This window comes from Trematomus bernacchii, unplaced genomic scaffold (assembly GCF_902827165.1).
Source record: "Trematomus bernacchii unplaced genomic scaffold, fTreBer1.1, whole genome shotgun sequence".
NCBI lineage: Eukaryota > Metazoa > Chordata > Actinopteri > Perciformes > Nototheniidae > Trematomus > Trematomus bernacchii.
In genome coordinates this window covers 2,874,766-2,888,675 of record NW_022987869.1, presented here as the reverse complement: position 1 = coordinate 2,888,675, position 13,910 = coordinate 2,874,766, and the positions used below count along the sequence as shown (strand labels likewise).

General features: G+C 45.2%; 1 protein-coding gene across 5 annotated transcripts in view; it reads left to right on the top strand.

The window, feature by feature from the left end:
- The window catches only part of nbr1b (NBR1 autophagy cargo receptor b), a 98,197-nt gene that overhangs the window by 77,676 nt on the left and 6,611 nt on the right, over positions 1 to 13,910 (top strand). For all 5 annotated transcript variants that reach the window (XM_034113741.1, XM_034113739.1, XM_034113740.1 and 2 more), the window contains 4 exons: positions 7,886 to 8,078; positions 8,846 to 9,076; positions 10,998 to 11,083; positions 12,906 to 12,978. In XM_034113741.1, coding sequence (XP_033969632.1) covers positions 7,886 to 8,078; positions 8,846 to 9,076; positions 10,998 to 11,083; positions 12,906 to 12,978 — 583 coding nt within the window. The remainder of the gene's footprint in view (positions 1 to 7,885; positions 8,079 to 8,845; positions 9,077 to 10,997; positions 11,084 to 12,905; positions 12,979 to 13,910) is intronic.

The window sequence follows — 13,910 nt, the reverse complement described above, 5'->3', positions numbered from 1 at the left end:
CAACATGTTGAATCGGCCGCGGGAGGTGTGAAAATGTGCCGTAAAGAGACAACGGTGCGGGACACACCAACCTGAGTAGGGCGCCGCGAATGCCCGACTGCCTCTGACGGCCTCTGACTCCCAAAATCAGGTTGGTGTGTCAGGGGCTTTAGGCTACTTAGCTTGCATTGTTATGGATCTAAAGTTAGCAAAAGCTAACTTTCATAGCACAGCTTTTCTTCTCACTTAACACAATAAAGAAACAGACCGTATAGTACAGCACAAACAACACAAATGATCAATACTTACATATATTTTCACTTGTATTGTAATAATTGAAATGCTGGTTCTTCTGGGGGTCTTTTGTCCGTGCTCAGCTATGTATGCAGCTGCACTGTACAATCGCCGGAGGACTGGGCTGTCACTCAAAAACTGAGTAGCCAATGGGGACGCACCCCTGAAAGTCCCGCCCACCTGGGATGTTTGTGTCAGAATCGAAAACAAAAAATGAAGGAGCGCAAACGAGAGAGCTGCAGCGAGAGCAAAAGTCTGATCATTGAGAAAGAAGAAACAAGAACTGCAAACAAAAACCTATGTTAAAACAAAGAAAAAATACTTATAGTTTACATGATTACACAAATGATTTGTTTGCAACTTGTAGTTTTATTTTTGAAATTAATTTGATTTTGTTTGACTCAGTTTTTTTTCTCTTAAACTCTTAGTTTTGCTTGATTCTGAGAAAGTGTTCCTTTATCTTAATGACACAAAGCTAATCCCATATATCTCCCACAGTGCTTGTCCTCAAAGGTTACTTTTTGATTTGTTTTTGACGTGAAAAAGTTTAATCAACCAATATGTTATTTTAAATGTATATTTTGTCATAGTTAAGGTTGTGTTAGGGCTGCTCGATTATGGGAAAAATCATAATCACGATTATTTTGGTCAATACTGATATCACGATTATTAAATATGATTATTCATTGACTTTGAAAACATCCATTTATTGAACTTAAAAGAAACAAATAATAATAATTTTAACAGTATCTTTTTAAAACCTCTTAAGCCCCACAGACCCTTCGGCGGGTCCGAAACCACAACATCTGCAAGCAACAGTGTCTGAGGGCTTCTTAAGATTTAATAAACTATGAATGTTTCATATCCATGTAACGGGAAGAAACACAAGGCCAACGCTGAGCCTCTGAATTAGCCCTGAGCGAAAAAATGCTAACGCCGTTGGTACAGAACTCACGGTATAACAGGTATCTATATCATCACTCCATGATCAGAACTCGCGACATTAGAAACAAAAACAGACATCACAACACGTGGCGCTAGGTAGCAAACACGGCAATATGTCTTACCTCTGTTGTTGTCTGATCAAAAGTTGTCTTCAATGGCATTAAAACGATAACAACGCTGCTGAAGGTTAATCCATAGGTTAATCCAATGTGTCTGTGTCACTTTGAAATGATTTCTGATAATCCATCAGCAATAAACCTAGTTTTAAGTTTTCAGATTTCAGAGCGTAAGATAGGTTTTGCTTTTGGCAAACTGCGTGCGCATAGTCCCCACTTCTCAATGGTAACGTTGGTGTATGTGGAAATTCCCCTTCGATTCTATTGGCTCTAACAGTTCAAAAGAGATGTCAATCATCAAAAACGACCAATGGGTTCCAGATAAACGGCAAAAATGCCCCTTTCCACCCAAATGACCCCAGAGGTGGAGTTCTTTTTGCTAAACCTCTCTAAAAAGGTCAAATATCACTTGTTTTTCATCAATCTTGATACAGGGTACTTATTATATGTTGTACTTTGGATTCGTAAAGCTTTTAGTCTACTAACCCATCATCCAAGGGTAGTTTTCACTATAAGTAAAATATAATTTTTGGACGGACACTATCATTTACAGTTTTTTTACTATGTTCAATCTGAATTTTCTTTAAAATAAAAAACATCTATATTGATTCTGACTTTTCTACATCCAACACACAGGTTTATCATTACTTTGAGAAAAAAGATTATTAATTTTCCCCTTTTAGAAGTGTAGTTATGGTCATTTGTTCTGGAAATGTCATTTTCGAGCCTGAGACCTGAAAAACAGGCTTGGGGCTTAACAGGAACAGTTGATTACCCTGAACTTTAAAGGGGACCTATCATGCAAAATGCACTTTTTTATGTCTTTTATACATAAATATGTGTCCGCGGTGTGTCAGGGAACTCACGCAGCGTCAGAAAATAAAATCCTCTCTCTTTTCCTGTTCCGTACCCAAATCTCTAAAAACGGGGGTACAACGGAGCTGATCCAGATTTGCGTCCGATATGACGTAATATCGGAAATGTGGACCCACGGCACTATCAGAAAGTTGCTATCAGAAACAATGCCCGACTGTTTTGGACGTAATATGGTCGGTGTTTACATTAGCATCGCTAACACTCAGAGCTAACCTGTACTACACAGAGCATGTGTGTGAAGAAGCAGGAAATAAAAAGGAACTCACCTTGTGGTATAACCGGCAAGAGAGAAAGCCTTTGAGCTCCATACTGTTTCAGAAATAATCATATAAATCAATAAAATGTTTCATCACGGCAGTATTTAGTTTAGACAGTAGCTGCCGGGTCCCGCATGAGCTCAGCCTCCTCCTTTTTTCTTTTTTATCAAATTTTTCTTTTTTAAAGCTTTATACCCAAAATCAGCACTTTTGAAACAGGAAGTGAAATAGAGGGATATGAGGCATGGCTAGAATGGGTGATCTGTTTGGTATTTTGAGCAAAACACTTTATTGACATGTTTTTTATATATTTGTATATATCTGAGACCTATGCTATTGCCTAAAAATAGCATGATAGGTGCACTTTTAGTATAATTCAACTGCAAAGTATTCAGCTGAAGCCACATCTTTTTCAACTTCCCCCCGGCATTTCTCATATAGGGCAGGCAGTGCCTATCTGGTGAAATGATGCCGAGATGGCATTGCGTAACACTTGTCCATAGTGCTAACCAGTTGTCCATAGTGTTAACCAGTTGTTAACCAGTTGCTTAAACCCCTGGTTGCTAACCGTGCTAACTGGGCACATGTCTACATTACATTACATTGCATTAGGTGATGCTTTTATCCAAAGCGACTTACAATAAGTGCATTCGACCAAGAAGATATACACTTGAAGAAAACAGAATCATATAAGTACATCAGGTTTCATAGAGCCAAAACATTTCAAGTGCTACTCAACTAGCTTTAGATAAGCCAGTCCTTTATTAGTATATAAGTGCTTTGTTAGTAATTGTATTGCTCGAAGTGGAGTCGAAAGAGATGAGTTTTTAGTCTGCGCCGGAAGATGTGTAAGCTTTCTGCTGTCCTGATGTCAATGGGGAGCTCATTCCACCATTTTGGAGCCAGGATAGTAAACCGACGTATTTTTGCTGATGGGAACTTGGGTCCCCCTCGCAGTGTGGGTGCAGCGAGCCGTTTGGCTGATGCAGAGCGGAGTGCACGTGCTGGGGTGTACAGTTTAACCACGTCCTGGGTGTAGGAAGGGCCAGATCCATTCACAGCATGGTACGCAAGTACCAGTGTCTTGAAGTGGATTCTAGCAGTTACTGGAAGCCAGTGAAGGGAGCGGAGGAGCGGTGTGGTGTCGGAAAATGTTGGAAGGTTGAAGACCAGACGAGCCGCTGCATTCTGGATGAGCTGCAGAGGTCGGATGGCACATGCAGGTAGACCAGCCAGGAGGGAGTTGCAGTAGTCTAGGCGTGAGATGACGAGAGCCTGGACCAAAAGTTGCGTCGCTTTCTGGGTCAGGAGGGGACGTATCCTCCTGATGTTGTAAAGGGTGTATCTGCAGCAGCGGGTTGTAGCAGTGATGTTTGCAGTGAAGGACAGGTTGTTATCTAGGGTCACACCCAGATTCCTTGCAGTCTGAGTCGGGGAAACAATAGAGGTGCCGATGTTGATTGTTAGGTCAAGGGTGGGACACTCTTTTCCCGGAAGAAAAAGCAGTTCAGTCTTGTCAAGGTTTAGCTTGAAGTGGTGAGCAGACATCCACTGAGAGATGTCTGCTAGACAAGCAGAGATGCGTGCGACGACCTGGGTTTCTGAACGGGGAAAAGACAGAATTAATTGGGTGTCGTCAGTGTAGCAGTGGTATGAAAAACCATGCGGGCTAATGACCGATCCGAGCGAGTTTGTGTACAGAGAGAAGAGGAGGGGACCAAGAACAGAGCCCTGAGGGACCCCTGTAGTTAATTGACAAGGGTCAGACTCTGACCCTCTCCAAGTTACCCTGTAGGTGCGGTCTTTGAGGTATGAGGTGAGGAGGGAAAGTGCAGAGCCTGAAACTCCAAGTTCTTGGAGAGTGCAAAGGAGGATCTGATGGTTCACCGTGTCGAATGCAACTGACAGGTCCAAAAGGATGATGACAGAGGAGAGGGAGGCTGCTTTAGCAGTGTGCAGTTCCTCAGAGACAGCAAGGAGAGCAGTTTCTGTAGAGTGACCTGCCTTGAAACCAGACTGGTGTGGATCAAGAAGGTTGTTCTGATGGAGATAACAGGAGAGTTGTTTAAAGACAGCGCGTTCAAGTGTTTTAGACAGGAATGGGAGGAGAGAGACAGGCCTGTAGTTTATAACATCGGACGGGTTGAGAGTGGGTTTCTTTAGGAGAGGGTTTACTCTTGCCTCCTTGAGACTGTTTAGAAAGTGACCAGAAGTTGAGAAGTATTGATGAGATGGGTGAGAAACGGTAGAATATCAGGAGCGATAGTCTGAAGGAGGTTTGAGGGGATAGGGTCCAGAGGACAAGTGGTAGGACGGGCAGAGGTAATGATGGTAAGAACCTCACTTGGAGAGAGAGGGGAAAAGGAGGTTAGTGTGTGGGTGAACGGTGGGACTGGTGACCCAGTGGTGAGTAATGGTGAGTCGGAAAAAGAAGAGCGAATATCATCAACCTTTTTTTCAAAGTAGTTAACAAAGTCGCTTGGAAGAAGGAAGGAGGGGGAAGGGGCTCTGGGGGGTTCGAGGAGGGTGGAGAAGATAGAAAATAGTTTTTTGGGATTGGAATAGGAAGAATGGATCTTATCTTGAAAGAAAGTGCTTTTTGTCTGAGAGATCGAAGCAGAGAAAGAGGAGAGGAGAGCCTGATAGGTTAGGAGGTCGTCATGGTGTTTGGATTTCCACCATTTCTGCTCAGCTGCCCGAAGGATGGTTCTATTAGCACGCAGTGCGTCATTTAGCCAGGGAGCAGGAGGGGACTGACGAGCCTGCCGAGATGTGAGAGGACAGAGAGAGTCCAGAGAGGATGAAAGAGTCGAGAGGAGAGTTTCTGCAGCAGAGTTTGGAGGCAGGAGTTGGAACGAGTCAGAGGAAAGGAGGGCTGAGAGCACCGATGAGGTAAGAGTAGAGGGGGAGAGGGAACGAACGTTACGGCGGACAGGTGCAGAGTTAGAAGAGATTAGTTTGTTATGTTTGGAAAGGGGTAGAGAGAATGATATGAAGAAGTGATCGGATGTGTGAAGCGGGTTTACAGAGAGGTTAGAAGTAGTGCAGTTCCTTGAGAATATGAGATCAAGGACATTGCCAGCTTTATGAGTTGGTGGTGATGGAGACAGTGAGAAAGCAAAGGCGGTTAAAAGAGATGTTAGTTCAGATATCTTCTCTGTCTGGAGGTTAAAGTCTCAGAGAAGTACAGTGGGAGGGCCAGTTTCAGGGATGTGTGAGAGGAGATTATCTAATTCCTCCAAGAAGTCCCCCAAGGCGCCTGGTGGACGTTAGAGAACAACAATGGTTAATTGTATAGGATGGGTTACAGTAACGGCATGGAATTCAAAGGTGGAAGGAGTGAAGTTAGGTAGCTTGAAGAGGGAAAAGCTCCATTTGGGAGAGAGCAGGAGACCAGTGCCACCTCCTCTGCCAGTGGGTCTGGGTGTATGGGTGAAGGAATATGCTGTGGAAAGAGCTGCTGGGGTGGATGTGTTGGATGGTGTAATCCAGGTCTCAGTGAGAGCAAGGAAATCCAGAGACTGCAGGGAAGCGTAGCCAGAAATGAAGTCAGCCTTAGGAACAGCTGACTGGCAGTTCCACAGGCCACCTGTAACTAGCTGTTGTTTGTTTGTTTGTTTGTAGCCTTTATTTATCCAGGTTAAAAAATCCCATTGAGATCAACGATCTCTTTTACAAGGGAGACCTGCGGCACATTTAGTTACACATATAAAAACAAACAGAAAACAAAAGGACATCACAACATAATTACAGGGGTATACATTAGCAACCTATTTACATTTACAGGTATCCAATAATATTTCATCCAGCCGTGCTTTAAAACGATGCAAGGGAATCAAAATGCTCAGTTTCAATATTTTTTGCATGGTGTTCCAAGCCAGAGGAGCAGCGCACATAAAAGCTTTAGCACCTAAAACAGTCCTAGCACTTGGCACATGTAATAAAAACACATCCTGTGATCTCAGGCAATAGCTACTTGCCACTGTCCGTGAGATCAAAGAGCAGATATAAGAAGGTAGTTTACCCAGCATGGCTTTGTAGATGAACATGTACCAATGACTGAGCCTCCGACCAGTAAGTGAAGGCAGACCTGCCTTGGCATACAGGGTACAGTGATGAGTAAGTACTTTACAGTTAGTAACAAATCTCAGAGCACTGTGATAGGCGGCATCTAACCTGTTGGATCTCAGTGGAGCATGTGGGATAGACGAGAGCAGGCCGGTTATAACAATTAGGAGATATACGGGGCCCGTAATAATTGTGAGAAGACACATGAACAGGAATGGAGAATATACACATGTTTTAGCATGAGGGGCTAAAAAACACCAGCGATACTTAGCTCAATCAAAGTAGGATTTGCCTCCTCTTTGCGTCCCTCGTGACTCCCGCAGGACTCTATTGTCTTTGTCAGTCTTAGAGACTCCCGCAGGACTCTATTGTCTTTGTCAGTCTTCATCTGTCTGACACTGAAGCTGACGCTCCAGGAAAGTGCTGCCTAAAATGGACACCAGTCCTGATTGCTGAGTTGTCACAGCTGTGGGGCCACGCCCCTTTAATTAGTTAACTCTCTGCATTCTATGTAGAATGTGATGGCATCTGTTATATATTTGTGTCTTTGCGAGCTGGTTGAGTAGGCCGTTGCACTGTAAAGCGCGTCCTTAATTGATGACTGATGTGGTGGATGAAGTCGAGGGGGCACGCTCTTGAACTGTCAACGGGGGGGCGGCCGTCTGTGATTCTCCAGCAGCCCCTGCTGCACTGTACTTTTTTTTGTTCCACGTCGGACTCCTTAAACCCAAAGTATTTCCAAACAGTGAAATTCGTGTTACCTTTCTTGTTCACGAGTTGCTCTTGTTCTGCCATCTTCACTCGCGCTGAACTCACATAACTAATGTCACTCACAACCTGGCCGAGAGGGCTTTAAGGGAGGGGCGAAAGCGCACGCAGCAAAATAATAGTTTTATTTCGATTACGTTGTTTTCGTAATCGCTGCAAGCTAAAATACGATTAATTGCACAGCCCTAGGTTGTGTACATCAACAATGCATGCAGGAGCTGTGTGGTCAGCAGCATTAGACTGGTTGCTTCAGCGGCCACCTGGTGAATTTGTGTTGCTTTTTACTTTTTACTTTTAGAGCAAAACATGTCTTTCTTTCTTTTCTTTCTGAAAGTGAGTTGTTAGGAGGGTAGCGTTACAGCTGGGGTTTGGCATAAACTGTTCAAGTGGCTCCTAGTATACTGAGTCACAACTGAAGTAACAATATGAAATATGCCTTTTGGATCTTGACATTATTTCATATAGCCATAATCTTGTAAAAAGAGTTTTAAAAGTCTTGGGAGATTGCAATCCTGCAGAAAGTTGTAGCGCTGTATGGTAACTATAGTCTGAGACTGATCAGTTTTGTTAATCCCAACACAGCTGAAGCTGCGGAGGCCGACATGGAGTCCAGGGTGAAGGAGAGAGAGAAGGGGTCGGAGGAGGAGAAGGAGAAAAGAGAGGAGAAGAGAGAGGGCAGGAGGAGCCGCTCCTCCTCTACCTCCTCAGAGGACTACATCATCATCCTCCCTGACTGCTTCGACACCAGCCGGCCCCTGGGGGAGTCCATGTACAGGTACCGGTCCCTTTGCACTTCAGAAACAGGATGTATAAATATGAAATATTAGGGCCGTCAGCGTTAAGGCTCGCCATTCATCTGGAAACCTAGTTCAACCAAAATTTCCTACCATAATTACTAAGTCATTACTAGTTTCTAAAACTTGTTATAAATCATGCTTAATCACAGATTGTTATTGTGATTAACTTGATTAAAAAAGGTTTTAGCAATTGACAAAACTTGTTAATATAAGAACCATGTTATTTGACCCTAAATGGGCAATCACATATTGATTGGTATTTTCTTCATTGCACCCATATTACACATTACAATAGTCCTAATACAGCCACCTGTATTACACCGTTAGTAATTCATTATTATACCGGAAGTACTGCCTTATTACACCCATAGTACTCCCTGGGCGCTATACAATAGCTGCCCACTGCTCCTAGAACTAGGATGGGTTAAATGCAGAGGTCAAATTGCTGTGTGTGCTGTGTGCATGTATGTGTGACCATTAAAGAGGGTTTCATCTTCCGATTGTATCTATTGCACCCATATTACACATAATCATACCCATATTACACTGGCATTACACCCTATTACATCGTAATTACACCCATTTTACACATGTACATAGCCTGTCAAATGACTGTATCTCCCAGGATGCACAAACCATTTAAGGGTTCAAATGTTATTTTAGTAGACAAGGACTTCCGGTGGCAACCTCGGGCTGCATGTTGTCACATTCTGTTTAATTCCTTTAATTTTCTGTTTCATTGCAGTTCAGCCTTGTCCCAGCCTGGTGACATCCCAGCTAAGACCCCCACAGACCCAGAAACTCCATCGCCCGACCAACCGGGCCCCCCCGCCCCAGAGGGGGAGCAGGGGGGGCTAGGGGAGGCAGTGTCGGGGAACAGCAGCGCCAACGACATGCTCTGCACGTCCCAGACGCTGGACGACGAGCCGCTGACGCCTGAAGTGGTGGCACCCCCCCTGACCACCGTCACCCCGAGGTCAGTCTGAGGGGTGTGGTACAAACACAGCTGCTTCATGTGCTGCTTCAGCTGCAGGCTTCTGGAACAGCATTTGGAAAAGGCTTCGATCAGGGGTCGGCCACCTTTTTGATATGAAGTGCCATTACAAAAAAATTTGTTTATCAGCGTGCCGACGATCGTGAACTGTCAACAGGAGGGCGGGGGGAGCCTCACTGCGGGGAAGCAGTGTGTGGACCTGTCAGCACAACTTACATAATTCCGAATTTAACAACACCCAGACCCCACGCAGCATTCTCATCTGTTTGTCATTACTGGTGTCATTTTCTGGTTGCTAACAAACGCCATTGTAAAACATAAACACTGATGTTCAGCTGTAACGGTGGTTGACTAATCAGAACAGAGTGGGCGAGCTGACCAATCAGAGCACAGTGGGCTTATAGGGAGGGGGGGGGGGGCAGGAGCTCCAACAAGCCGTGTAGGACAGAGTGAATACACATACTATACAGCAGGGGTCGGCAACCTTTTGATATGATGTGCCATTAAAAAATTCATTGTTATCAGCGTGCCAACGATCGAAAATGATCAAGGGGGGGGGGGGGGGTGTTGAGGAGCTTGACGCTGGTGAACTATCAACAGGAGGGTGGGGGGAGCCTCGCTGCGGGGAAGCAGTGTGTGGACCTGTCAGCACAACTTACATAATTCCGAATTTAACAAACACATTTAAATAATTGGTTTAAACGGCATAATAATAAGGACGATCGTCCGTTCTGTGATTCTCCAGAACACACATGTTATGATATTAGGGTCATGCAGAGTGAGATGAGATCGCTGTCCCTTTAAGAGAGAGAGAGAGGGGTGTGGCGTGTGCATGTGTGTGTGTGTGGATGGTAGAGCGACAGTGAGGGAGCGTGTGTATGTTTCTGGAAGTGAAACGAGGCAGCAGAAAAACAGAGGTCTGTGATGTATTTTGTGAAACAGAAGAACAGCTAAATAAATGCAACGGCCTCCCAAGAAGAGCTCGCCTCTCTCCAGTCATTTAAGCTAAAGTGGGTTATTGAACCTGAAGCTTGTTGCAGACAGGAAAGTTCAACACACAGATGGCCAGTCCGCCCCTTTGTAGCATATTATTTCGATGAGAGATGAGCAGATCGCCACTGGGCTTTCAACTAAAGACACAGCCGCGCAAAAACTGCGGCATTTGTACAGCTCCTTATGGGTACTGCAATTTGTGAAGTGCTTTCCTCTGTGGTGAAACGATCAGCCCTGCACCACGGAGGAAAGCGGCAGAAAGTCGCCTGGAGTTAAAGAGAGCGGGGCTGCGCTGCGTGCATGGCTTCCTTCTGCAGGTAACGGGGAGACGCGCTCTGGCGGCGGTCTCGTTCAGGATCCGAAAATACAATTTAAATATTTTGCACACTTATTCCACTTATTCCTAGTGTGCCACTGGTTACGGTGCCGCGTGCCAATGGTGGCACGCGTGCCAGGGGTTGCAGACCCCTGGCTTAGATCAACCTTCGCCAAGTATAAAAATATCATATGATAAACCATACTTGAGAACAAAAATACGCAACATCCATAATCTATTACATTTTACATAAGGGTTGAGATCAACTCCCCCCAAAATATATTTTGTTTTTTAGAAACTTTAAAAGGCAGCATTGTTATTCACTGTTGAAGTGTAGTGCTCAGGTCTGTTGTTACAAGCACTAATGTTAGCCATTATTGTTGACTATGTGGTTAAAGAAGTCCTAGTTTTACAAAACAATAGGTTTGCAGATTCATTATGTGCATTGGTATTTTCGATGTTCCAGTTCAGCTTTAGTTTGAAAATGTGCAGCATTTGTTTTTTTATTTTGTTTGAAAAATGTTTAAGGGTGACTTGGAGTTTGTTACAGTTGATATAACCTGTTGAAAATGTGTTGCTCTTCATGCTGTGCAGTCCGGAGAGCAGTGGAGAGAGAGATGCTGAGCCAGCTGCTGCTGAGGGAGGAGCAGACGGCTCTGAACTGTACCGAACTGAGGGCGGTAAGCATATCCCTGTGTCCTCATGAAATAACAAGAAGGCCCCTCACACGAGCCCTGTCCGTCAGGAGTTTAAGTTAGATTTGAAACACAGGTGAGGAACCTGCCCCAGGCTATGGTCCGGATACACAGCCAAACCTTTTTCTGACCAAAAGACACAGACTTAGTGAGATCAAATTAGTCCATCATTCAGTTTGTTTGTAGTGGGAACTTATTTATTCCAAAAGTTTACTCTAAGGTACTCGAAAGGAGGGTCAGGCCGATTGTCGAACCTCAGATTGAGGAGGAACAATGCAGATTCTGTCCTGGTCGTGGAACGACGGATCAGCTTTTTACTCTCGCAAGGATCCTGGAGGGGGCCTGGGAGTACGCTTATCCGGTCTACATGTGTTTTGTAGACTTGGAGAAGGCGTATGACCGGGTTCCCAGGGAGTTACTGTGGGAGGTGCTGCAGGAGTATGGGGTGAGGGGGTCTCTACTCAGGGCCATCCAATCTCTGTACTCCCAAAGCGAGAGCTGTGTCCGGGTCCTCGGCAGTAAGTCGGACGCATTTCCGGTGAGGGTTGGCCTCCGCCAGGGCTGCGCTTTGTCACCAATCCTGTTTGTAATATACATGGATAGGATTTCGAGGCGTAGTCGTGGGGGAGGGGGTCTGCAGTTCGGTGGACTAAGGATTGCACCACTGCTTTTTGCAGATGATGTGGTTCTAATGGCTTCATCGGTCTGCAACCTTCAGCACTCACTGGATCGGTTCGCAACCGAGTGTGAAGCGGATGGGATGAGGATCAGCACCTCCAAATCGGAGGCCATGGTTCTCAGCAAGAAACCGATGGACTGTCCACTCCAAGTAGGGAATAAGTCCTTACCCCAAGTGAAGGAGTTCAAGTATCTCGGGGTCTTGTTCTCGAGTGAGGGAACAATGGAGCATGAGATGGGCCGGAGAATCGGAGCAGCGGGAGCGGTACTGCAGTCGCTTTACCGCACCGGTGTGACGAAAAGAGAGCTGAGCCAGAAGGCAAAGCTCTCTGTCTTCCGGGCCATTTTCATTCCTACCCTCACCTATGGTCATGAAGGATGGGTCATGACCGAAAGAACGAGATCGCGGATACAAGCGGCCGAGATGGGTTTTCTCCGCAGGGTGGCTGGCGTCTCCCTTAGGGATAAGGTGAGAAGTTCAGTCATCCGGGAGGGACTCGGAGTTGAACCGCTCCTTCTTCGCGTCGAAAGGAGCCAGTTGAGGTGGTTCGGGCACCTAGTAAGGATGCCACCTGGGCGCCTCTCTAGAGAGGTGTTCCAGGCACGTCCAGCTGGGAAGAGACCAAGGGGTAGACCTAGGACCAGGTGGAGGGATTATATCTCTGCGCTGGCCTGGGAGCGCCTTGGGATCCCCCAGTCAGAGCTGGTTGATGTGGCCAGGGAAAGGAACATTTGGTTCACAAAGGTTTAGATGAATTTCACATGATATTAATGCCACATGAAGATCAATAATCTGCGATAACGGGCAGTGGTAGTAGAGAGGTCTTTAAATAATATTATACGGCCAACAAATTAGTCTTTCCATTCATTTTGCTATATTCATTCATCATCTCACAGAAGCCTACTCGCCTGTCAGTCCCTGGCTACAGATGGATATATAAAGTAGAGTTTTACAGTGAGCTCGCATATTTGCAATAAGAAACCAGATCCAATGTACGACCTGGTTGTTCACAATGAAAGGTGTGAAAGGTCCTGCTCTGACCACATGTGGAAATGTGGAGAGATATGCTGTAAATGAGAACATGTGTATGCTATATTTTTTATAATATGATGTATCGTTGTGCCACAGCATCCGGTCCTGAACAGACTGATGATACTGAAGCTACTGGAGACACCGAGGAGGACAACCCTGAGGACCCCAGGTCTCACACACACACACACACACACACACACACACACACACACACACACACACACACACACACACACACACACACACACACACTAAAGCAAGCATATATATTAAAGGGGACCTATCATGCAAAATGCACTTTTGTACGTCTTTTATACATGAATATGTGTCCCCGGTGTGTCAGGGAACTCACCAAGTGTCAGAAAACACAACCCTCTCTCTTTTCCTCCATACCCAAATCTCTAAAAACGGGGCTGCAATGGAGCTGATACAGACTGATACAGATTTGAAATTGTTCTGATGTCAGAAACAGGGAGCTCCGCCTATATGGGCAACTCTCCACCTATCAGGGGAATGAGAGGTTGCCGTGGCATGGTATCAGCATGGTAACAGCATGGTAACATGACGCTCGTGCCTCGCCCCCCTCCTTTGCAGGGGGGCGTGGTCAGCTGCAGCTCATTTGCCACAGAATCAGCCCTTGCAAAAACAGGGCTGGAATACAGCAAATAGAGCGAAATGAGGCATGGCTAAAATGCATGATCTGTTTGGTATTTTGAAAAAAATATTTCACAGACATGTTTTATATAGGTATGGCCCTACAATATATTATTCAAATATAGCATGATAGATCCACTTTAAGTATCAGCAGTTTGAATAATGCTGGTTGCATCAAGGCCCCGAGCTTACATGAAGTCATTTCAGTGGGTGTACTGACCACCATACACACAGTTTATGAGCTGTGATATTTTCCTATTTGGACTCTGTTAACCCTTTTCCACCAAAGCAGTTCCAGGGCCAGTTTGGAGCTGCGCCAGCTCTCAACCAATGAAAATTGTTTTAACTCGGCCACCCTTTATTTGCTCAACAACCAAAACATTTACATTTATGGGGAAATATGCATCAGCGACCGGTCAAAAAGTGAATTCATAATTTAAGCGGCAA